Source organism: Centroberyx affinis, unplaced genomic scaffold (assembly GCF_046629955.1).
Source record: "Centroberyx affinis isolate AG114_WGS23_722 - 3 ecotype Tasmania unplaced genomic scaffold, CSIRO-AGI_Caff_v1 ptg000622l_1, whole genome shotgun sequence".
NCBI classification, from domain to species: domain Eukaryota; kingdom Metazoa; phylum Chordata; class Actinopteri; order Beryciformes; family Berycidae; genus Centroberyx; species Centroberyx affinis.
This window is the reverse complement of record NW_027279251.1, coordinates 191,572-216,098: the sequence shown is the minus strand read 5'-3', so window position 1 is coordinate 216,098 and position 24,527 is coordinate 191,572. Positions and strand designations below refer to the sequence as shown.

At 44.0% G+C, this 24,527-nt stretch overlaps 1 protein-coding gene across 1 annotated transcript; it reads right to left on the bottom strand.

Annotated features, from left to right (window-relative positions):
• Positions 1-1,442: 1,442 nt before the first annotated feature.
• Positions 1,443-24,049, bottom strand: per1b (period circadian clock 1b). Its single transcript, XM_071518700.1, has 20 exons — positions 23,913-24,049; positions 16,393-17,301; positions 13,974-14,227; positions 13,574-13,695; positions 12,618-12,819; positions 12,151-12,345; positions 11,683-11,761; positions 11,236-11,342; positions 10,630-10,783; positions 10,260-10,533; positions 9,724-9,832; positions 8,777-8,939; positions 7,567-7,679; positions 7,206-7,352; positions 6,348-6,716; positions 5,249-6,114; positions 4,921-5,113; positions 3,913-4,126; positions 3,370-3,520; positions 1,443-3,197 (listed from the first exon to the last, which is right to left on the bottom strand). The coding sequence occupies exons 2-20, from the start codon at positions 16,782-16,784 to the stop codon at positions 2,895-2,897; spliced, it is 4,407 nt and encodes a 1,468-aa protein (XP_071374801.1). The 5' UTR covers positions 16,785-17,301; positions 23,913-24,049; the 3' UTR covers positions 1,443-2,894.
• Between the last annotated feature and the right edge of the window lie 478 nt (positions 24,050-24,527).

Below are 24,527 nucleotides of genomic sequence, written 5' to 3'. Positions count from 1 at the left end.
TTAAACAGGTAGAGTAATGGAATACATGTGAAATGTATGTTCCTGTGTGTGTGTGTGTGTGCGGACGGACAGAGTGCCACTGTTGTGTGTATAATGAACACTTCACTACACCGCCAGCTGCAGGCTTGGCATATTTTTTTGGAAAGCACGCATACCTGTACACACACACACACACACACACACACACACACACACACACACACACACACACATACACACACACACACACACACACACACACACACACACTCTCACGCACAATTTGCTCTAATACAGAGCCAGTGGAGGCTATTATGAGATTTAAATTCCTTTCCATAGTTAGTACACTGTGATTGAAAGTAGTGGGCTGGGACGTTTAGTTTAAATGCAAGAAACTATGGTATGTGGATTCATGCAAATATATAACAGGGTTTGACCAAAATAGAAATCAGCATGGGCTCTTTGAGAGAAATTATAGATGACTTGAAATATTCTGCTGCGTGTTATGCTGGATTCTGCAGCCAAGTATATACATAAAAAAGAAAGTTTATTGTGTACATTGTTAAAAAAAAATCAATAAAAAAAGGGAGCGGCAAGTAAATTTGTTATTGGTTCAATGTACACTACCAGTCAAAAGTTTGAAAATGCATTTTTCTAAAACTATTTTCCACATTTTAGAATTATAATAAAGACATCAAAACTATGAAATAACACAAATTGAATTATGCAGTGACCAAAAAAAGTGTTAAATCAAAACTATCCTATATTTTAGATTCTTTGAAGTAGCCGCCCTTTGCCTTGATGGAAAGGCAAAGGCTTTGGAAAGAAATTCATACATAGGCATCAACTTCACTATCTATATTTGTCTAAGAAACACATTTCAAGCATTTAAGCATAAACCTTTAGATCAAAATGGCTTTAAGATAATGAAAAACAGTACATTCAATCAGGTGTGTCCAAACGTTTGACTGTTAGTGTACATAGTGGAACTTTTTTTTTTTTTTTTTTTTTAAATCGGCTTTCCTCTGCTGTCCAGTGTTGCTGACATGGAAAGCTACTAATAATAAAAGCTAGTGTATTAACGTCAGCTTGTTGGAATGAAAACGACCCGCACACATTATAATCATTGTCGTCGTCATCGTAATCACAGTGTGTACTGAAGTAAACTCTGCTGCTTTGTGCATTTGTAAAAATGAGGGCATGCCTTTTGTCTTTTTTAAGCTGCGGTGACCACTCCGGGTAGAAACCACAGTGAGAGCAGAAGGAGACTGTGGTTTGGTAGGAAAGCAGCTGCCCTGCTCCGCTCTCCCTCCAGGCCGCTCTGGACGGCTCCTGCAGCCACTGCTGCAAAAACAGCCATCAACAAGAATAGACTGGAAAAGAAATGTAATCAGAAAAAGCATGCAGGCGAGAGGAAGGAAAAAAAAAAAAAAAAATATCAGGCTTTACATCTAAAAAGGCTTTTGAAGTCATTTTATTGTCTTTTTTTGTACAAAGAATTTCACAAAAATATTTAGAAACTGTCGCAGACACCACTGACGCCATAAAGCATAGGATATCACATGACCAGAACAGTGCCACAGAGAGGAAGAGCGAGAGAGAGAGGACAGAGAGGAAAAGAAGATAGAAAACACACTCTCCAAACTCTCGAGACTTTTTTTTTTTCCTTTTTAAAAAGAGTTATGTCCATCTCTTCCTAACCCATTTGCCACCATGAGGCAACACAACACCTCTCCCCTCCGCTGAAGGCTTTACAGCTCCTTTGGGTGCTGGCAGTTTGGAAATACTGTCTTTGATAAGAGAGAATCAATTCTCAGAGAGTCATTGTTGATTTCTCATCATGGAGTGACCGCACGAGCCACTAATGCACAGACTTAATGCCCAGCCAAAGAGAAACCTTGAAAGTCCAGTTCAGTCTCCCGGCGACTGCCATGCTGCCCCGTGTTGAGCTGTCCATCACTGGATTGCGGCATCACAGGAAACGCTGCCTCCTTTTCAGCGAGAGGGCGATCGGATTGTTTTTTTTCTGTCGCATATTCATAAAGATTTCGATTTCAATCCTGGATTTTAACACGCACTGATTACAGCAAAGACACTTCCATGGGCATTTCTCCTCTCCGTATTTACAGTGGCTGAAGGTATAAAAATATACACAATGCTTACAAAATAAAGTCAACCTGGTTCTCACTGTACATTTTATCTATTGGATGGACTTTACCGTAGATTTACATAAAAATAAAAAAAAACCCTCAAATGTTTTTGGGAAACAGGATCCAGGTGGGAGCATGACACTAATCCCAGACAGTCTGGGAAACATTCAACAAAAGTAGAAAAGTCACAGAGGTGAGCAGAAAAACTCCCTTCTTTCCATGTGAAGTGAACCCTGAACAGGAGCGATCAATTCTCCAAGAGGACACTGTGGTGAAACACATCCGTCTTAAATAAAAGGGTGCTTTTGTTACACATTCAACGTCTTCCAACCTCAACCAGCGTCACCTTAGGTCTTCTCTGATTATATTACATCTCTTTAAATAAATACAAAGATCTACAAGAACAGCTGAGAAAAGGTACTAATTCACTCTCTAAAACTGAGTGTGCACATCCTGTGCTTTCAAAAGGCATTTAAAATGCAGTCATATAAGGTGCCTAGTGTGCGGTCATCAATGCCGGACTCCAGGATGATTCATCAGTTACCCGTTGAGCCTAGCGTGCTGCCTGACCTGACAAACAACCAGCTGTACATGGTAGCTGTCCCAATCAGTTGATAATGCACCTTAACTTTCCTGCAGTGCCCATTTGAACAAATTAAAGACTGTGTAATGATGTCATGGGCATATATAGACCCGGAATGTGCACATTTTCAGGGCGTCGGCGTGGAAAAGTCTCGACAAACAGTCTTGATCTTTGGCCACCTCTCAGTGGGTCATGTCAGACTCGGCCCGCGCCTTCTCCTCCTCAGCTTTTGAGGTCACTTCCTGTTCCTCTGTTGTCATTTCTTGGTCGTTGCCTTGAGTTTTGGTTCCTTTGTCTTCCTCCTCCTCCTCGTCTTCATCCTCCGGATGGGTTTCATCCATGGCCGTGTCTGATAGATTTTTCTTGGCCTTACGGACACTCTCCTCCACGGTCTCCAGGACGCTGCACAGCTCCATCTCGTGGATCTCCACGTCGAATGGTGCGGAGGGAGACACTGCGGGGGGAGACTTGCAGCCTGAGCATGCCTGGAAGCCAGAGGAACAGAGGTTATTGTTTCTCTCTGTTGGTCTATTCATGCTCACATCATAGAACTGATAATCTACAGCATAACATCTTAACTCATGTTACCTCTCGCATTCTGAGCAGTGGATAACTCTGCCTTACAATGATTAGTATTCTGAAACTTAGTCTACTTACAGAGATGTTGATGGCGCGGGGCAGGCGACCCGTGCGGATCCAGGGGTGGACCTGGCTCAGCTCTCTCTTCTGGTCCTCTGTGAAGCGTGGCTGGTGTTTCTGCATGGTCCTCAGGGCCTCCCGGTCCTCACGCAGCACTGCCTCCATATCCCTGCCATACAGACAAGGGGAAGGTGGGTCACTATATGGCTGATATCGTTCACATCAACTGGTATGTCAGAATATGCCTGATCGGCTGCTGGTTGGGCAATATCTGCCTGATGAATGGCAGATTTCTACAGAGATAAAATAATACGCCTGGCATGCAGCTGGTATGTCACATGTCTGTCAGGTGCATCCTCCCAATTCTCTATGGAGGCTCCCCTGTCTGATGGTAGGCAGCTGATTGGTCGATACATGATAGAGTACGAATGTGTATCACTGTGTGTCTGACATTCAAACTGGCAAGTCCCTGTGTCTGTCTAACTTGATAGGCAGCTGTTATGTGTGTTCTCTGTTTGGGTGTCTGGCAGCTGATGGGTGACATGACGCCTGGTGTCTCACCTGACAGGCAGCTGATAAGTCATCATGACTTTGTCGTCAGTGTTGGCCATCAGCAGCCAAATGGGGTCCTGCAGGACACACTTGATGAACTGCTCCTCGCCACTGTCTCCCCCGCCGCTACTGCTGCCCCCTGCTGGCTGTTTGCGGGAGTGGTCATTCTCCGATGAGTCAATACTGCCGAAGTATTTGCTGGTGTGGCTGCTCTGGCTGCTCCCTGGATGGACAAGATTTAATTGTGGGTCAGCAAGAGTAGAGTGTCAAGTGCCAAAGTGTAATTTTCTTTGTTGTGTCTTTAAAGGAGATTGGGCAGTCTACGCTCACAAACATTTTATGACTTTTGCAAACAATAATGAAAAGAGAAATGAAGAAGACGAAGGTAGTGAGAGGTGAAGGATGTGTTTTGCATATTAGCAGACTGAGCCATGGCAGCAAAACCATTAAGTCACATTTATAATTAGATTTTCTAGTCCAATCAGATTCTCAAAAAAACAATCTTGTTAACATACAATCATTAAATATCTTTTCATTTGCCAATTAACAGCCATGGCTAAAAATCTGCACTTTTCTAAAATCATTAGGTAGAAGCATTTTTCCAGTCCGCTTTGCTTGTTTACGATTGTGATCTAATTGTGGAAAAGATTCTAGCATGACATTTCTGTCACAACACCAATTCCTCCAGTAAACATCCTATGTTGAGTAGAGCTAGACTGAGATAATCTGAGCTCTCTTCCAGTCTTTTGGATGCGCAGCACATATCAGGAGTTTCAATTATCTTCCCCTCTCTGCTTGTAGAATGTGTGAGTGAAGGAACACAAGGTCTCATTATTCCCTTTTTCTAATATGATGCTCATCATTTTGAAGACATCATTACTGCTGGAATGTATTTCAGTGAGTTTCCTCTGGCAAATTTGCCTTTTGACTTCCATTAACCTGACACAGGTTTGTGACAGCGAAATCGCATTGAGATGCAATAAAAAATCTTAAGAGTGGTATAGTTTGTCAACTTACTGGTGCCGCTGGTGCCGGAGGAGCTGCAGCCGTTGGAGCCGGACCCCGAGCCGGAACCGGAGGACCCCGTTCCCGAGCACCCCGAGCCGGAGGCAGCTGAGCCGGTGCCTGAGCGGGAATCCTCCTGCAGCAACAGATCCAGCAGGTCACTGGAAGTGGACATGGCATCCTGGTTGGACTCAGTAGCTTCACCCTGAGGAACAAAAAAGAGAAAAGGATGAGAGTGGTACAAACAGTCATTTGTTCCATTAGCCATCACATTTTACTTGAAATCACACATAATGGCATTGCCACCTTTACAGCCTTTACTGAATGTCTTTGTACTCACATTCTCATTCTCCTTGGAGGCATCAGTGGAGCTCCTCTGGTTGGCTGAGCTCTGACCCCCGGCCACGCCCCCCTGAACAGAAGGCGGGGCTTGCTGTGATGCTGCCAGGGCCGTGGCAACCTCTAGCCGGTTGCTAGGCGACTCCTCCAGCTGCAACAAGTTGAGAGGGGACGAGCATCGGGACTGGAAGAGGGGTGACTCGGCGCCCTCACGGTCCGCAGGGGTCTGACTGCAGGACTGTGGGGTGCTGCTGCGGGACGGTGCACGGGTGACCGGAATGGGCATGACGTTGGAGATGACAGGGGGAACGGCCAAGGGAACGGCCATGGGAACGGCCAAGGGAACGGGTAAGGGAACGGGTAAGGGAACGGGTAAGGGAACGGGCAAGGGCATGGCCGGGGCAGCTCCGGGGTAGGTTAAGTTGGGGTTGTACAAGTGTCCGGGGACGGCGCCTGGCTGAGTCATGGGCCCGCCCATCTGGGGGAACATGTAGTTAGGCAGGACTAGGGCCATCATGGGCGGTACCATCTGGGTCGGGGGGAAACGTGACGGGTCCGGGACGGGCATGGGCTGAGAGAGCGGAGGATAAATCGGGTAGATAGGAAGCATGCTGGGGGGGAAGGGGACGGCGGGGATGTTGGCCTGGGAGCCTACAGACGGCCAGGAGGAGGAGTTTGTAGCGGGCCCGAGGGGCATGTGGAGGGGCAGGGGGGCAGCGCTGACTGCGGGGCCTCGGAGGCTCCCGGTCAGGCCGAGGGAGCTGTGCTGGTCAGGCGTCTCCTGATGCTTCAGCCTCTTACCGCCACGGCCGCGCCTGTGACCGGTGCTGCCTCCTGCGGCCGGGTAGTCACGGGAACAACGCACTCCTGAGAGAGAGGGGGAGGCAAAAGTGAGGGGTTTGAATAAAAGGAAAAGAAGGATTTTGGTGCTTAATGTCAATTCTATTTTGTTTGTGTTTTGTCTTAAACGGCATAACCATCAAAATGTAAAGAAACTGTTCTTAAGTAGACAAGAAAACAACTCTACTTGTGCATGTTTAAGTACTCTATGGATGCATACATTTGTGTGTGTGTGTTTTGTGGGTGCAGCATGCTCCTACCTCTTGACAGAGGGTTGGTAGCTGTGGTGTGGCAGCGCACAGTCGAGGAAGCAGTCGGATCAAACACGCGCAGCTTGCTGAGGTCCTTGAAGCGGTCAAGGAATGCCTGCTCCTCCTGCTGGGTGTGGGCGGACAGCACCTCCTTTGTCAGACCCAGGCGGCCTGCTCCTCCTCCTCCGCCGCCTCCACTTCTCCGGCAGTCCCTCTCTGGCTGGGCAGTTGGAGGGGGAGGAGGAGGCGGGATGATGGCCGTGTTAGTGAGAGGGGTTGGGGCATTGATGGGAGGAGTCCGTATGGTGGCGGGACGAGATGGAGTAGTGGTGGGAGGGGCCAGCGTGGGAGTGGGAGGAGCCTCTTCCATGACAATGTCTGTGGTAAAGGAGAGGTATTGGGGGGGGGGGGGTTATAAAAATAGACATTTTACATTTTACAACAGTGTAAAAGAGATGACAATGAGAGATTTCTATAGAAAAAGTCCAGGATAAACAAAGACGAGGGGCATAGGCGTAAATCAGATAAGCTGCAATCTGCAGTTCCACCGTGTGATTAAAGGTGTCTGCAAGTTGAATTTAAGACCAATTTCACCCCCAAAATAGATTTGAATAGAAAAAAAAAACAGTAGCTAGCAGTATCAGAGTATATGTCTGTGCAGCCAGAAATGTAGTGCTCCCCAAAAAACTTTTTTAAAACCTCTGAAACTGTATCTAAGACTCAAAGGTAACTTTAAACCATATTAGGGAATTCAGACATTTTAAGACCTTTTAAGGACCAGCAAGGACCTGTCACTCTGGTTCCAAAAACAAAGGCAGGAATACAGGGAAACGACACGGTGCCGTGCATGTTGAAAAACATGCCTACCTGACTCGGGCGGCTTCTTGTCTCCTACATGGACGATGGTGCTGCTGAAGCTACACTGGGATGTGACCGAGGCCACGCTCTCTGCCTTGCTGGCCATGGCGAGTGGAGTGAGAGTTGATGGCTCCCCTACCAGGCCCACCGACCCACCTGCAGAGAAAACAACAACAAACAAAAGTCGATTGCATTAATAATCATGCACATACATATGCAAAGGGAGACACACTCAGGCACAAAAATGCTTCTTTAACTTGTCTCCTTTTCATCAAGTACTGCCTGCACAACCCATATAGTCAAATTCCCGTCGCCCTACTTGGAAATCAAACTGGTTGTAAATCATTAAACTTTAAATAAAAAAACATACCTTTGGTGTTGCCACTGGCCTCCTGCTGTTTGTCATCATCAGATGTGGAGGTGCAGGATGAAGAGCCACACTTCCTTTTGACCGTGTTAGGAATGTTACAGCTCTCCAAATACCTGGATAGAATCAGAGGGGGTGATGAGGTCATTAGCCAGGACCTAGGCCAGTAATCCCCATCCCATCACCAAATCCCAGATAGTTTATTTTAAGTGAATGGAAACATCCAAAAATCTAGCCTTGAGATATATTGAAATGTAGATGATTCCACAAGTAATGGATCAGGAACAATCCAGCCTCATTCTCAGAGATTAATGTCATGACTAGTAGCTGTGGTTGAACAAAAGTGTCATTCATTGACTTATTGTTTACTTACTGCTGCCAATGTCAGGGCTCATTCACTCATGTGCCATGGAGAGCCAAGAGTCTTTGGCTGGAGTGAAAACCTGCAGACTCTCGGCCCTCCATGCCACATGATTGCCCACCCCTGGTTTAGAGTATACTGTCAGTTCTGTCCTCTTGCACTTTGATCTCCTGGCAGGGAGCGTACCAAACTGCTGGTCCTCAAGGCCATAAACTACTCTCCATAACAGCACAGGAAACCTTGACTTAACCTAATGGCCGTGTTAACCCCACTCTCATTGTGGAATCTAGTGTAAAGTTCATAACCTCTGCTCTGGTAACAGAGAGCGGAAGAGAGAGAATTAGAGAGTAGATGTGTTTACAGTGCATGCATTAGAGTGGAAAATGTATAGGCACCCTGACAATTGCTACTTCATTTAGTATTATTAGTATTCCACTTCTCATTTCTCCTCTGATTACTCTTTTCAAAGATTTTTTTCAAACCTTTCAAAGATTTTTCAATGGTTCACTGCTGGATGAATGACTGTAAAACACGTGTCTAGGAAAGCAACAGGCAAGTTCATCTCGAACACAGCAGGGTGAGATGCATGGTAAATGAGTCTACATATGTGTGTGTGATGGCCAAAAAAGAAAAGGCAGTGTAGTATCTGTTTAGCAGCAGGGTGACATAGTGATTAGGAAGAGCGCTCTTTAATCAAACGCTCCATGGTTGCTGTTCTGCAGCTGACCGAAAAGATGACTCTCTCAATCGGGGATAAATACAGTATCACAAGGAATGAAAACAGATGGGAGGATCTGTCATCTGAACTGGGCTGCGGCGGCTGTACACACACTCTCTCGCATGCACACACACCTTATGATGCTGTCCAGACAGTTGATCTGCTGGTAGGAGTAGCCAGTAGGGGGCTCCTTCCGTACGAGCGGCGTGGGAACCAGGGCTTTGGGCGGTCCAGTCATGTCAGCTATCAGACCTCTGATTGGGTCACTGGTGATGGCTCTGAAGCTGCTTGCTGTGCCTGGATGGATGAATGGAGGGGCGGAAGAGCAGGAAAGAAAACCTTCAGCTGACTAATACAAATCAGTTTTCATCCTGTTCAGTGTATAAATCCAAGGAATTAAGTCTTTAACATTATCCATGAAAAACACCTAGGATCTACAATTACAATTACAATTTCCCAGCCTGACAACAGCCTAAGTCCAAATCTAACCCAGGATCTACTTTCTTTTCTAAAAACATTTCCTTTGATCTGCAATTGTGTTGGGAATCCCTTTTTTGACTTGCAACTAAAACAGACAGAAAGTCAAAAAGTAAAAATATAAATCAAATAAACCCAGAGAAAAAAAAGCATCTGCTGTGGCTCAATAGTTTGTTTGGTCCCCCTTACCTGTATAGTGAGTGCCAGGATTGCTTCCCATGACATTTGCTATGACTGAACTTGAACTTGTGACGATGAAAAGGAGAAGCTTCAATGCAAAAAAGGGGTCTAGGATAGTTTTTTAATGTCAGTCAAACTCATGATGTAAATGTGTTCGTATGTAGTAGATAGTAAAAAGGTTTGAGAATGTTGCCAACAAAAAAAATTCCCAAAGCAATATTGAACTAACAAGTTCTGGGACGGAGGAAAATGCATTCTCTTTTTGCTTTGCATGATCTGTCATTGATACCTACCCACTGCTCTAAATCCACAATATGAATGTCTAGTTTTAAAATTATCCATTGCTCTTTAAAAGTCTCTTGCATTCAGTATACATTGACTTGAAATATAAATAGGACAGCAAACAATTGACATTTTATTTTACCTGTGCTGGTGTGTTTTCTGGGTGGTGGACGGTTACGAGACTCGATGAAAACCTGTTGCCCATTAGTCTTGACCATGTGAACGTCCTTACAAATCTGCTGGAACGTCATCTGGATAATTCAAGAGCCATGACACATTCCCATTCAGTTAATTAGACTGCTTACAGTGGCACAAAAAGGTTTGTAGTAGGGTTTATGCATCCCAAAATTATGCTGTAAGAGATCATCAGTCTGTCACAATGCCTCAACTTGCATGGAATTCTTCAACTCTTCACATACATTTTTTTAATATATTTAAAGGAAATCATTTTCAATATATTCAAAGGATGCCCAATTTGTAACAGTTACTGATGTGTAGACCCTCAGAATTCATAAAAGGCATTTTGTTACAGGAAAAATGTCAAAATAACACAGAAATAAGAAGATTTACGGGGAAACCATATGGTTTTTAACAACACTTCACACTTATTGAAACCTGTCAGAAAGCAGCAGATCAAAATGGAGTTAGACCCAGAACCCTCTGGTAGCTCAGACTCACGGGTTTGTGTAAGGCGACTGCGGCGGCGTCATCCATGGCGGGGCCGTTGCTGTCACTGGAGGAGCCGGCCGAGGCAGTGAGGTGCTGTTGGTGCGAATGCCGGGAGCCTCGCGAGCCATTGGACCCGAGTGAGCTGTAGCCCTGCGAGCCGCCGCTGTGCACTGGCTGGACCAGGAGCCGGTGGATCTGCTCGCTCAGCTGGACGATGTCGGGTGTGGTGGACCGACTCTCGCAGGCCCGCGGCATGGTGAACACGTCCTCGTTCAGCGGGCTCCTGGAGAGAGATAGTGTGTACCGTTTAGTTGAAGCATTTCCATTTTAGGGCTCTGGTGGGGTTTGTTTTTTCAAGCATAACATTGAATAAGCTTACGTTCGAACTTTGTGGCGCCCTACGATGAACGCCACCTTCCGGCTCCAGGGGTTGACGAAGGAGGACCAGCTGGTGTCGATGGTCAGGTATTCCCCATTGCGGGCACACATCCTCAGAGGGGAATGGTCAAACGGCTGTCCTGCAAACTGAAAGACTGAAGGGAGAAAAGAAGGGAGACAAGAACGCAGACGTTACACAAGAAAGATGTATGCAAGGTATTAAGCCTGGAAAGGAAATTCAGTGCAAATAGGCGAAAACTAGGGTCTTTTATTGATTTTCCCTACTAAATCCACTTCACTCATGAATGGGAGAAGAAGATGAAGGGGGGGAGACAGTTTCAAGAAGGAATTTTAAGCTTTGAGATATGTATTGTGAATATTAGGAAGTGTGCCGTACACTTTACTCATTGTATACAGAGGAGACACAAAGAAAATGTAAAATATAACAGAAAGAGACTCAGAGATTAATGGAGGGGGAAGGCAGGACAGAAAGAGGCTCAAGATAAGTCAATCAACTAATCAGATAATCAGATAAGTCAATACAAGACTTAACTGATCATCTATTATGTGTAGACGAAGACAGATGAACAGAGCAAAATAGACTCACTCTTCTTGTGTATGGCCACCAACATGGGTCTGTCCTCAGGGTGGATGTAGAGGAGAACGGGTGTTCCCACCAGGTCCTGGGGCAGGTAGCCCAACAATGGCACTGCCCTGCAGACACATATATTTTGTTACACAGTAATAGTGCATTTGTATGATTGTTGTGATTTTGGAAGATGACAGGAATACAGCTAGGATTATGATACTGAACCTCAAACAAAAATTGTGCCTTTGATTTTTAACCAAAAAACAATTTGTGTATTCTTTGAAAGATGACCACTTTGTATTCACATTCTGGCAACGTTTATGTACGTCAAAATATTCAAAAACAATTGTGATTCTGTCACTATTCTGGAAATATTCATCCATATTTGGACCAACATTTTATCATTTTAAACACTAGAACCAGAAGGTACAGCAGACGCCATTGGATCAGAAGATGGGTACTGACCTCTCGTCGACCTCCTGGAAGAGGCAGCTGGGAGTGTGGCTGGTGGTGAAGATCCTCTTGTCTGCAGGGATGCGAGGAGCTGACAGACAGACAGAGTGGACATAGTTACAATACAAGAAAAGTGTGTTTCGGTTTGTCAGTAACATGGGGATGGGCCGGATGATACGACCAAATGACTAGACATATAGGATAATGGGTTATTAACAAGTCTGAAATGCATCTAATCATTTAGCATCTGAGATATTATCCGTATTTAAAAGAATATGGTGTTCACACCAAATGTCTGTGAAGAGCAGAGCCCGCCTCCTCCCCTCTCCCACACAGAGATCATTGAATTACTGATTACATATTGAGATGCGTATCGAATTGGTCTCAGAAGGACAGATACACACTTCTACCGGCAACATAATTACTAACAATACTAGTCAATACTCATAATAATAGTAGAAGTAGTAGTATTAGTAGTACCCTCGTATCCGGAGTGGACCCTCTCGGCGATAAGCAAGCAGCAGGGCTGTGGCTCGGCGTCATCTGAATCTCTGATGGTGAGCTGGTAGGGCGTGAGGCGAAAGGGGTAGTAACGCATCTCGCCGCCCTGTGGCCGGTCGCCGCTGATCCGGCAGAACATGGACTTCTCCTGGGTACAGTCGGCCGGCGGAGAGACTGGAGGGGAGAGGGATGGAGAAAGACTCAGTCAGTACAGCAAAGAGTATATCTGAAGACAGTCGATGCCATCCTGTACAAGACTCCTACACATTTTCCATTTCAAAAATTCCAGACTTTTCCAGACCATCGTTTCTTGACTAGATCTGTAGAGTATTCCTGTACATTCAATATGGTCTTGAGATTCCTGGGCCTATTAAACGCCTTCTTTTCCCTCTCTCACCCCTAACCTCCCCGGTTCCTTCTCCCAAGTTCCCTCTGCCTCAACTCACCTGAACCAATGCAGGTGGCCCAGGGGGGCAGGCGGCAGGGCGCTGTGCTGCTGTAGAAGGTGCTGACGTCCTGGGGAGCCAAATGCTCGGAGAAGATGGTCCCCTGGAGGCACTCGGGCTTACAGCGCAGCAGGGACGAGCCATGGGGTGATACATACACAACCTTCCCCGACAAGAATGACACCGCCATGGAGAATGTGTCCTAGATAAATCAAAGAGGACAGAAAGTGAGATTTAGCAAGATAACTGCTGGGAAAATATGGATAGGGGAAGTTAATAAGACACACTCTCCCCTGATTCAACAAATAAGGTTTATAAAAGCTATTCACGCTAGTCACGTTCCACAGACATGTAAGACAGGTGGTCTGGAGACTTGCAGGTATGAATGCGAGTGTCTGTCTATCTGCGTTAGCCCTGCAATGGACTGGCAACCTATTCCCTGCCTTCTGCCCAATGTACGCTGGAACAGGCTCCAACCCCTTGGTTTATTCACCAGTGGATGGAGCAGAGGCACGTCATGGCAAGAAATGTCCCAAATGCATCTCATCATGTCAATGACGTTGCCTCCAACACTGTGTGAGTCAGAGGTAAAATGTCTTCCGTTTTTCAATGAGGTATTAATAATGTCCATTGTTTTGGAAGGTGTGGGTTAAGGGGAACTGATTAGTACTTTAAGTTTTTAACTAAAGAGGAGGTTATTATTCTAGAAAAGATTAAGTTGAATGGTAAAGCTTGAGTACTGTGTAGTTATTTCTGGACGTGGACCTATGAAAAGTTTCCTAAAACAGCAAAATTGAGTTAGTTTGAGGTACTAAAGAGATAAAATGTTTGCTTTATGTGGCATCATCCAAGTCCATGCAATCAGCCCAAAGGATCTGTTTCTGAGTGAGTACTCTACAAGGATTAGTGAGTTAATCACTCAGTGTGCATTCAGCAGTGGTTAGTTATTAACTTACAGTGTTTTTGAGGGTGTATTCTGAGGTGATGTTGTCCAGCTCCTCAATTGTGAAGGTGGACAAGTCCAGACTGCAGCCGTGACATTCCTCCACACTCCACTGGTGGTAGTAGTCCTGGTTGGCTGGAAAGGGTAACATATTTCTCAGTCAGGGTGTGGATACATAGATATATTTACAAGATATCTTTAGAACTGCTCAAGACGTTTTACTTGTCTGGCTTTGGGATTCTCCCTCTCCTGGTGTACTGAGACTTCATTTTAGTGATATTATGACACATTATATGTGTCTTGTTTTGTCTGTCACTTATGCCCTGCCACTTTCTTGGGCCGGTCTCCCTTGTCAATAATCTCAGTGGGACAAACCTTATTAGATTAACATAAAAACAAAAACAACCTCTCACCTCGGACTTGTTTGACACAGCTGAGGGCGTATTTGAGGGCATCTAAGGTGCTGGAGCGGCCCTTGCCCTTGCGCTCCGCTGGCAGGCGGATCTTGAGCTCCTTGAGGGCCTTCATTAGCTCTTTCTGGGTCTGGGCCCTTGCTGATTGGTCACTACTGCACCCTGAGGTGGAGGGGGGGTCCCGCTCTGAGTTGGTCAACAGCAGGCTGTAAGCCAGTGAGCCACTGGGGGGCGAGAGACTCTGGGAGTTGGAGCTGGGCAAGGAAGAACAGGTAAGATTAAATAACCATTTTTTACACACAAATAAATAACGGGTACATTGAGGATGATGCAATAACCATAAAGGGCAGACAAGTGGCATTTGTTTTTATCATTTTCTTATCATAGGGACAATCATTATGACATCTTAACTATGAATCTGTTGATTAATCATTAATTTGATTTCCAAACGGACGCGTTGCTTAACGATGATAGTTTAATTTTTTTTGAAAGTTTAATTTTCATGTTCATCACACCGCGCAAAAAGTACTATTCAGAGACTTGGTAAAAATTCGTTACAAACAGGTACTAGACAGAAGTTTCTCCTACAATTTGCTTCATGACTGGATATCAAAAGGTTTATTACATGGACTGTAAACCTTAATAGACTAAATCAACTTGAGTTTTATGCTGTCACATGCCCAAAATATGATCATTTCCTCATATTATGCAATGTTCTTTATCTTGATAGAACAGCTGATGTAACTGCTGTCCAACCTGAGAGCAGTAGTGGTATGTAAATTTGAGCATGTGCAGTGGAATGTGCAAGGCTTAACAGAACATCAAGAACCTAATAAATACTCTAATTTCCTCCCACATGTAATTTGTGTTAAAAAACAAACAGTGACAGCCCTAGTCCATGCATGTAACTACAAATCTTTAGAATGCTGTTAAAAGAATTTGATACAGTTAGCAGGGGAAATTAACGATATCCCCCTAGGAATGCAGTAAGTTGCAGCTATTTGGGTTCTGTATTCAGAGGTCACGCGTCAATCAGTCCCTGGTCGCTCATAAACGGGTAACCCTACACCGGGGTCTGAAATTAACACCCTCACCAAGCGCCAAATGCTGGTAAAATATGGTCTCTCTCAGGTCTTTTGCGGATTGATCGATAAGGGTCACCCGTCACAATGGCCGGGAACTTTTGAGATTATAATATTTGAATACCTTGGTTATATAGTCTTTGGTCGTTGCCTGTTCTCAAATTTTAACTTCAACAGTGTTTGTGTGTGTATGTGCGCTTCAAAATGCTTTCTTGTAATTTTAAAAATTATAAATTACAAACTTAGAAAGTTGGCCCATTGTATAGGTCAGTGAGCAAGTTTCAAGTTAACACAATACGTGATTATATACACAAAATAGTATTAAAAAGCGGGTAGGGTGACATATTATGAAAAAATGTATATCTATTTATCTTGTCAAGTTAAAATTCCAGTAAGCCCTTGGTAGGTGAGCCAAAATGTTAATTTTGGACACTGCCTACAAGTCAACATAGATGCAGAAAATGTATTCATTGATGATTTTATAAAGCATGAAGCAGGCCCATGCAATTTTAACAATGCTAATGTGGTGCAGGCAATGCAATGTGAGATGAGGTAAGAGGAGCAAATGGTGTTAATCAAGGAGGCTGTCATTTTTATTCATCAGGCCATTTATCTGTATTAGTATTGGGTCAAAGAATATTGTATAGGCTGAGTCCCGGTTACCAAGTGAGAGGAAGAGGGAAGGAATTATCAGAAGGGAAGAGAAAAAATGGGAATAATGAGAGGAGGTAAAGGGGTTGAGGCACTGGGCATGGAGAGAAGTAAGGTAAGAGGAGAACAGACTGAACAAAGATTGCGTGATTAAAAGGTAGAAGTATCAATGTTATCACAGCCTCATTTAGAAATTGCCTCTTTGCTGTATGCAAGCCTGCACCAACAATAACATTCTGCATTTATTTTCATATTATATTTTCATCTTTTATTTAGTTGATGTTCCACTGGTTGGCCGAGCTCTATTGTGCCAAGATGCTACATACTTGTGCACTCAATTGTATCCATCAGAATACAGTATCCCAATTAAAATACAAAATAAATAAATTAAGTAATTTGTAAAAAAAAAACCCTTCAATTTTGGAAACAATTTCTCAGACGTTTTTTTAGATGGGGCAGCAGGATTGTACAGTAAGGCAAGACTGCCTTTCACCCAGAGGACCCGCGTTCAAGCCCCTGTGTCAGTTTGCACCTGTCCTGCTGAAGAGTCCTTGAGCAAGACACCAGAACATTAAATTCCTGTGGAAGGGGCGAGCAAAAAGAAAATTTCCCTACATGACTCAAAGTAAACAATTTTTGTACACTCTGTTAGGTGAATTTCTGTCTCCTCTCTTCTTTTCTCTTACCTCTTGTTGCTCTCCGTGGTTTCGAGCATCATGCCAGAGTCCTTGCCATTGGACGAGCTGTGGGAGCTGCGTGTGGACTGGCGTCCACGTGACCCATTCTCCGTCCCGCCCTCGCTTTCCCTCTCCCCAGAGTCATTCCCGCTGGAGAGGCCATCCATATCATCTGAGTTGGGCCCCCTCTGGTCGCCGGATGAGCCTCCAGATCCAGACCCTCCGCTGGGAGATGAGCCACCTCCTCCGCTGCTTCCTCGCTCCCGATTGGTGACATTGGCGCTGGGCTGTCCACCATTGCTTCTTGGACAGTTTAACCCTACTGAACCTGCTTCTTGGTCTTTCTCTTTCTCACTGGCCCTTGCCACTCGCCCCCGAGTGTTGGAGTTGTCATAACTCATACTAGAGTAGGACGAGGCTGGTACAGCTTGATTGAGGTGTCAGCAAAGGGAAATAAAATGAACAATGTCTCTTTAATTTTAAGTGGGACTACTATCTCTAGACAGGTGGATCATAGTTGTTGTAGAGGAAGCCATGGTTTCTCCTACAAGAGAATTAAAATCCGTTTTTGGCTGCAAACCCTTCTTTGAGGATTCTCACAAAGTGTTGATTTTCAAAGGGCTGCAAAATCCTGCAAAAAAAACACCAGCAAAGACCAATCTCCTTCCAAGAGAAAGCAAATTATCTTCAATTATCTTTGGAAAAAAGGGCCAGTCCAAGTATTGCAAAGGGTGCAGAAAGGAGATGAATTTCTGCTTATGAAACACCCTTGGCATAAGTACTCCAACAGATGGGATGAGAGATTGTGAGGGAGAGTGAGAGAAACCGCTCTGGCAGGAGCAAAAAAAATTCTTCTCACTCTGTGCCTGGTCTTCTCGCCTTTTCTGAGATGTGTCGCTCTTATGTGCTAAAGACCACCTGAGAGGACAGAAAAAAAGAGAAAGGGATAAAGAAAAAAAAAATAATGCTAGGTGGAAGATCACAACCTTTTTTTCAAAGTGTTTGTCATGGTCCAGTAAATAGTTCCTCAGGGCCAAAGCTATAAGAAAAACAAAAACCCACAAACAAACAATTTTTTTTAAAAGATTTATCAAATTCAAATATGGCAAGGCAATGGTTTCTGTGCCTAGTGGCGCAGCATGGAAGGAAGTCTGTGAGGATATAAGTGTATGTGTTCGTTTAGCGCCCAACTGTTAGCCCATTTCCCAGATATCTGGCAAAAACCAGTCCTCTCATCTTGAAAAGAAAAAAATAAGAATCCCTTGCTCCTATTTGGATGCAGCAAGTGCGTATGCATGCACCTGAATATAGAACAGGTAAAAATGTACTGACACCAAAATTACAGGGAACTTTTGTTAGTCGTCATAGCTAAGTCCCCTTGTACGTAGAGGACATTCAAAACAAACGGTAGCCAGGAGGAGGGAGCAAAGCTCACCATCACAGGGCTGCTATATATTGGAAGTTATTTCTGAACAGCAACACAAGGTGTATATCTGGCCACCACCTACGCAAGTGAAAGTCTACTGCTATTTACTCCTGGGCGGGGGAGACACCCCAATAATCCTTTAAGCCCTACAGACGCCATCAGAAGGAGATACAGCCCGGTCCTCAACCGCCAATCCTTTCAATTTCATTCACTCAGCTCCCCTCCCCGCCTCCCCCAGGTGAGCTGTGCTGGTTTTGACATAGAATTTGTTCAGGACAGGTTTAACCCGACCGCTACAGGCATACCTCCTGACGCAAAACCCAATAAGGCTGACTGGACAGGTTCAGAGCAGCCGCCAGCTGGGGCCTGCTCATTAGGTCAGGCAAGAGGATAACAGGTGTGAACCCTTGATGACGAACGGGACTCATAAGTAACGGATAAACAGAATAACTCGGACACAGAAGGATTAAATACGAGCGGTGAGCACCTGCAGGTATTCGAGTTGCATCAATTCATTTGAATACTGCCATGTTGCAATGAAACCAATGCTAATCAGCATCATGTTCAGCATCATGTTTGGTCAGATGGATGATGCTCCCCAGCACATGACAAACCCTGTGTGCTAGGCCTGAACCGGGTGGGGGAGGGAGCGTTTATCTTCTGGAAATATGGGTGCAAGCAGGGCGTGAGTGGGCGTCAAGACAGGCTGGCATCCATGCATACTTCCATGGGCCATGGCGAAGACACACAGTGGGGGGAGGGCGGGAGGTGGTGCTCAGGCTACTAGAATACCTGGATATGCCATCCTCGTCCCTGCCACCCACCCACTTACTCGCTAAGCTACCTTCGGGCTGTATCTCTAAGTGACAATCTCTGTTAAGTGCTATTCTGTCTCTGTCTTAGCATGAGAGAGAGTATGTAAAACTGCTTGCCTAATTTGGAAGTTTAATGTTGCCTTGCTTATTGACAAACACACATAACTCACTGAGCATGTCTCAGGAACTTTGAGAATGGTGAAAGTACACTCTTCAATTCGGCATATATCTGATCCACCAAGCAGCAATTACTTAGATACAATGTCAACTTTTGCAACTGCTTTGCAAGCCCTCTGCTCTCTACTGCCCCGCTGTGTATTTTGGTGGAAGGAGACAAAGGAAGGACAGGCAAACCAGTCACTGAAGCTGAGATTTTTTTTTTTTAAATGTGTGCACTGCTTGGTGGATCGAATGAATACCTTGAAGAGTGGACTCTTCTGTAACAAGTCGGAAAAAGTTGTGAGTCATGTTTTCCATGAGGAATGCATGTCTGCTGTTGAGGAAGGCGACATAAAACTGATATGCAGTTGGACACATCATTCTCTCTCATAAAAACAAAGAGGAAAACACAGCTTAATAAATCATGCACTCACTAAAGCCCTTATTGCTCAAATCTAAAACAACAAAAGCATCACTGTAGTGGTGAAATATAATGCCGGGGAAACCAGAGAATTTAGCTAAGTCATACACTATCAGTGTAACACCATTTCATCCACTTGACTTCAGCTGGGCTCTGGTCCAACTCTAGTGACAAGCAGTTGGCTACTGATCTGCTAACTAAAAGGGTAATCTTTGTATCAGAAACAGGCATCCATCCGATATAAATATTGGATTTGTAAAGCCTTCCAATTTCACACCAGAGGGTAATTAAGGAAGAATTACTGAATGTATAACATCAGTGTACCATTCAAACGTCATGAATTCAAGGCATCCCTATAACCAAACAGATGATTCACAACATAGGAAATATGATACGTCTACGTCTGTACTTTTGAAAGTATTCACATGGGAGGGTGAGAACAACAGTTCAAAACACGTTTCTGTCACACTGCTGGCTTAAGGGAAAATGCACCCTGAAGCAGAATTTGTACACTATTTTAATGATGTTTGACAGAAATCTAGACTTGTGCTTATGAGCAAATCTCTGCTATAGAGACAGTGCTGTTGTGTGGTGGGTTTCACAGCCAACAAACTTAAAAACCGTGAATTACAGATTACAAATGATTCAAAGTCAACTTATTATCTTACCTGGTGATTAAATTAAGTAGTGGTAAATGTCGTATTTCACTTCAGGCCACTGTGTGCAATAATTTATCCAGCTTTATTGAAAAAGGACATTGATGGAGGCCAATTAAGTTCATTTTTTCTGTGTACCTTCTCCTCTCTGTTGGAGGCAGTGTGCTGAAATAATTCTTTGACAGACTTGTCTACTCGAAAACAGGAAAAAAAAATTGTCAGGCTGTCCATATCTGTTAAGATTTCCTCCTGATTTGTTAGCGCTATTGTTTTATATTGATATATATTGTGGGCGTGGCTTTCGAAGTATGACGCGCTCTGGCGTGTGTCTAAAGCTAAAGACAAGAAAACAAACTTCTAAAATTAAGATTATGGAAATAATAGAAATTCCGTGATTTCTCCTTTAATAATAAACTGCCTTTACTTAAACAGAATGCGCACTACGGATAACGATAGCGCATCGTGAAATAACACAGATGAGATCGATAACAGCAGTGTCCAGCAACACATGAATACATACCTTCTGGCCGATATATCATCATATTTTACTGTCTTCTAATCCGAGTAAGACGTCGCCCACGCAGTAATCCAATAGAAAATAATAATGTCACTTCAGTGGCCCGCTCGTACGTAATGTAACAGCGCAATTCCCTACCGTCATGTACAGATGGACGGCTGCAGTAGTGTGCGGTGTGGCTCCGTGCAAAAACATGTGAACTTGTGAGAGAAACGCCCTCCCCATAACAGAAAACCCTACGCGCACGAAACATTTACATTATTATTCAATACACAACGTTTATAGTTTCTACAGCTCAACTTCCCTCATCTGTCTGCGCGTACGTAAAATGCACGTCTGCAAATAGCATGAAGTTTTATTGCCCTGCCTGTGACTGTTCCTGTCCAGCAGCACTCCCTCGCTTTCCTGTGTACATACGGCACGTGTCCGCGGCTGTGCTTTCCGCAAGCCTCGCCCGCTGCTGATTGGACGACTCTCTGGACCAATGAAAAAAAGCGCCCTGCTGTGATTGGGCTGCGAACAGGGCCGGTACAGGCACAGGCGCTGGTCTCAGATCCGCCTCGAGTTTTTTTTGTTTTCTAAAGTTGCAATGAGTTGGGGAGGGGCGCGAGCTGATTCTAGATCCGTGTTTAAATAGACTCTGCACTGTACAAAATGTACATGAAGAGACAAAGAGACACGCTCCTAGCATGGGTTAAAAAAAGAGAAGAGGGCCCCCCCCTCTCCACCCCAAGGCCATAGGACTTCATACTGTACTATGAGACAAACCTAACAGCCCATTACAGAATTATTAGGTTATAAAAATTTGATTAACTCATTTATTGAATTAGAACTGGGAACAATTAAATTATACATTAAAACTAAATTTACACCTGACCTCATCCCAACTCTCACTTTAAAAACTAAGTTCATAAAAATGTGTTGTGTGGACTCATTTTTGCATTTAATTGATTAATCAATGAGTCTAGAAAATTATGACAAATGGCTATCACAAGTGACCAGAGCACAAAGTGATGTCTTAAAATGCCTTAATTAGACTTAGACTACCAGCCTAAAAAACGCCATAATTATCTGTCAGACGAGCTCCGGTATAAGACAGTAAAAGGTGTCAGTATAATATTGGGCTCTGAATCCAGACTTAAATGACTTATTAGGATCATTGGTCTACATTTAGAGCTAGGCGATAATTCAATATTATCATTTATCGTCTTTCAGTGGAATCATATCGTCATGATAAGGTGATTTTGAGAGCATGGAGGACTCTCTCTCTCTTTTTGTTTTTCACCATCCTCCTTACCGCAATTTACATCAGCTAGAGGCTTAGTTTATAGTGGAGTAGAGATCCAGTTGGAAGTGCCGTGTGCCTCCATTGGGGCTCGTAAAGTTACAAACACTGCTCTTGTAGCCAAAACAGGAACATTGCGGTACTGCTATCCTGCATCGCTCATTCAAAGCTCAGTCACAATGTACCACTCACTCTCACTTGAAAGCATCTTTGTGAGAAAACATGAATGCACCACCTCTGCCGCTGTCTGTCTGCCATCTCACCTTTTCTCTCACCCTTGCAAAATTATTTCTGCTCCTTGGTGTCAAAATTTTCAAGTTAAATAAGCTTATGCATAAACTGGAACATTGAGTTGTCCTGATGGGGCCGTTATCACCTACAATTCTTTCCTCTCCTAGATTTATCTGGGGGTCACACGTTAGATGAAGGAAGATTAGGCTACTTGGTGCTTGAATAATTTCATGGCAACAAGAGTGTGGATTTCTTTTTTCTTTTCGCCAGTTACGACTTGGTCCTGCACACTGCTCACATGGCCACAAATTAGCTCTTGTGATCTGCAGGGATTGCAACTGTTTACATTCCTTTGCACCTCTCTAGTAGCTTCTATGGTCTGCTATTGATGGCCTGGTGTAATTTGCCTTGCCTTTTATAGAACATAAAGCATGTGAAGACCACACAGAGATCTACAGTGCCAGGAGAGGGCTGCAGAGAGACATCTTCATAAATGTTACTACATGTTAGCCATCACAGAGGATGCACAAGTTGATCAGCTGAACACACGCTAGCAAAACCCCACACTTAAGCACAAAAGCTTGTGTATGGCCGATTTATAACTGTGTTGTAAACATCAAAACACATCTGCTAAGACCATGTGCTGAGGGCTGTTTGTTTGTATCCTGAGCCCACTAAGGCCACCTGCGTAGGTGACGTGCAGCTATTGCAGAAAATACCTGCACTCAGGCACGGTGCACAGACATGAGAGGTTTGCAACAGCTGTTCATCACACAAAGTCATCTGATTGGTGAGACACACATGCATTCTGCACAAATAAATGCATGATGCTCTATAATAGGCTTGTGCTTATCCACAACAATAACACGGATCACAAAGAGAGTATAAGAGAATATCAATTAAGTCTACTCAAAAAACGTGGAGACCAGAAAAATATAAGCAAAATATAACCTAAGCTTAATTACATTTCTTCCTCTGTAGCACTTAGAAATCCTGCCGTGACAAATAACCTACAGAGCCCATACATACTAGCTAATTTGCACATTAGGAGCACAGCAGCCTCTAGTGGATCAAAAGTAGAGTTCCACTTTAGTCAGATGTTCACAAACTACACAAGTAGGCTAATAAAACCGTTTAAAATGAAAAAATAGCACATTGTCTGCTCTTGCATCAACAGCTCAGTGAAATTTCTGAGTGAAAATGTCAAATACACAAATAAATCAAAACACCAGCAGCAGGGTGACAATGGGTGAAATGTGGGTGTCAAACTGCAAGGAGGGATGGTGCCTTTAATGGTCTGACATATTGGAATGATGATGTAAAATTATGCCATTTTACATTATCAATACTCATGTGGGTAGGCAGTGCAATGCATGTCACGGATTAACAAAAACGTGGGCTGTTGGTAAACACTGCAGATTGGAACATGTTTATTGCTTTATATGGCTTGGATCGTACGTGGTGCCATTTTGCATATCTGGAATAATAAACTTATCAGCAGCACTTTCGATTCACCATACAGTACATGATTCACATGTCATTATTGGCAAGCATACCACAAATACAGCATGGACCTATCACAGCTGGGCATTTTTGCAGTCTGGCTACTGTATTGTGCAATGTCCATGTGCATGTCCAGCCCCATGGAAACAAATCTCGAATTTCTCAAGTCGGAAAACTCAATTCAAGAAAAAGAAAAATCTCACCTTGCTGAAGACTTAACCCTTGGCTAGACTGAAAAATAGGTCTCGCAATTTGAAAGAGAGCCTTTGGTCTCTCTCTCCTCCAGCGGGTCGTACTATGCTTCTTCTAATGTTTCTTTCTTTTCATCAATGGTTTTGTCTAATAACATTATTAGCATGGATATGGATGAGCATTATGGATAGCTATACTAAATAAATATATAACATTAGGTAGTAATATCAACATTTTACATGCAAGTACGCTGGTATAACGATGTGATAGTATGTTAGTATGAGAAAAACACTCCCCAAACCCGAGAACTGTTTCCCAGCTTACCTTGGACAAGCTTCGTAATGATATCAAGAACTTTGATATTCCATAAATAAGTGTTTAGAAGTCTGAAATAGAGAGTAAAAACGTCGACATTCTCCTCTGGCAGTCTCCGATTCAGCTCTATAGACACTTCTCCTCACCCACAGTAGTGTACACGCAGGGATACACGTGCCCGTGTATGGTCTAGCGAGGAATTTTAAATCAACAAAAGTGATTGGACGCCACTAAGAATTGGCTCCGCCTAGACACGCCCCGGGACGTTTTCATTGGTTGAGGGGGGCGGAGCAAGCCGCACGGGGCTCGGTGATCACGTTGTAGGGTGACTGGTCCTATGTTAAGCTCAAAACATACTGGAACATAGGAGGGCGTATGTCTACACTTGATGCACCCCGAGGGGTCGTAATACCCTGTGTATAATCGCAACGACATTTAACTTGGAAACATTGTTCGGAGGTAATGTCATTATATTCCCCAGTAAAGAGTAGTGTGGCGGATTACTGCTTCAATGTAACGAATTGTATTTTAGTTATCAATCACCATTTAATTATCAATCCAAAAAGAACAAGTCAGACTGAAGGTGAACTATCCAGATCTATATCAATGACTCGTTTTCCGTAT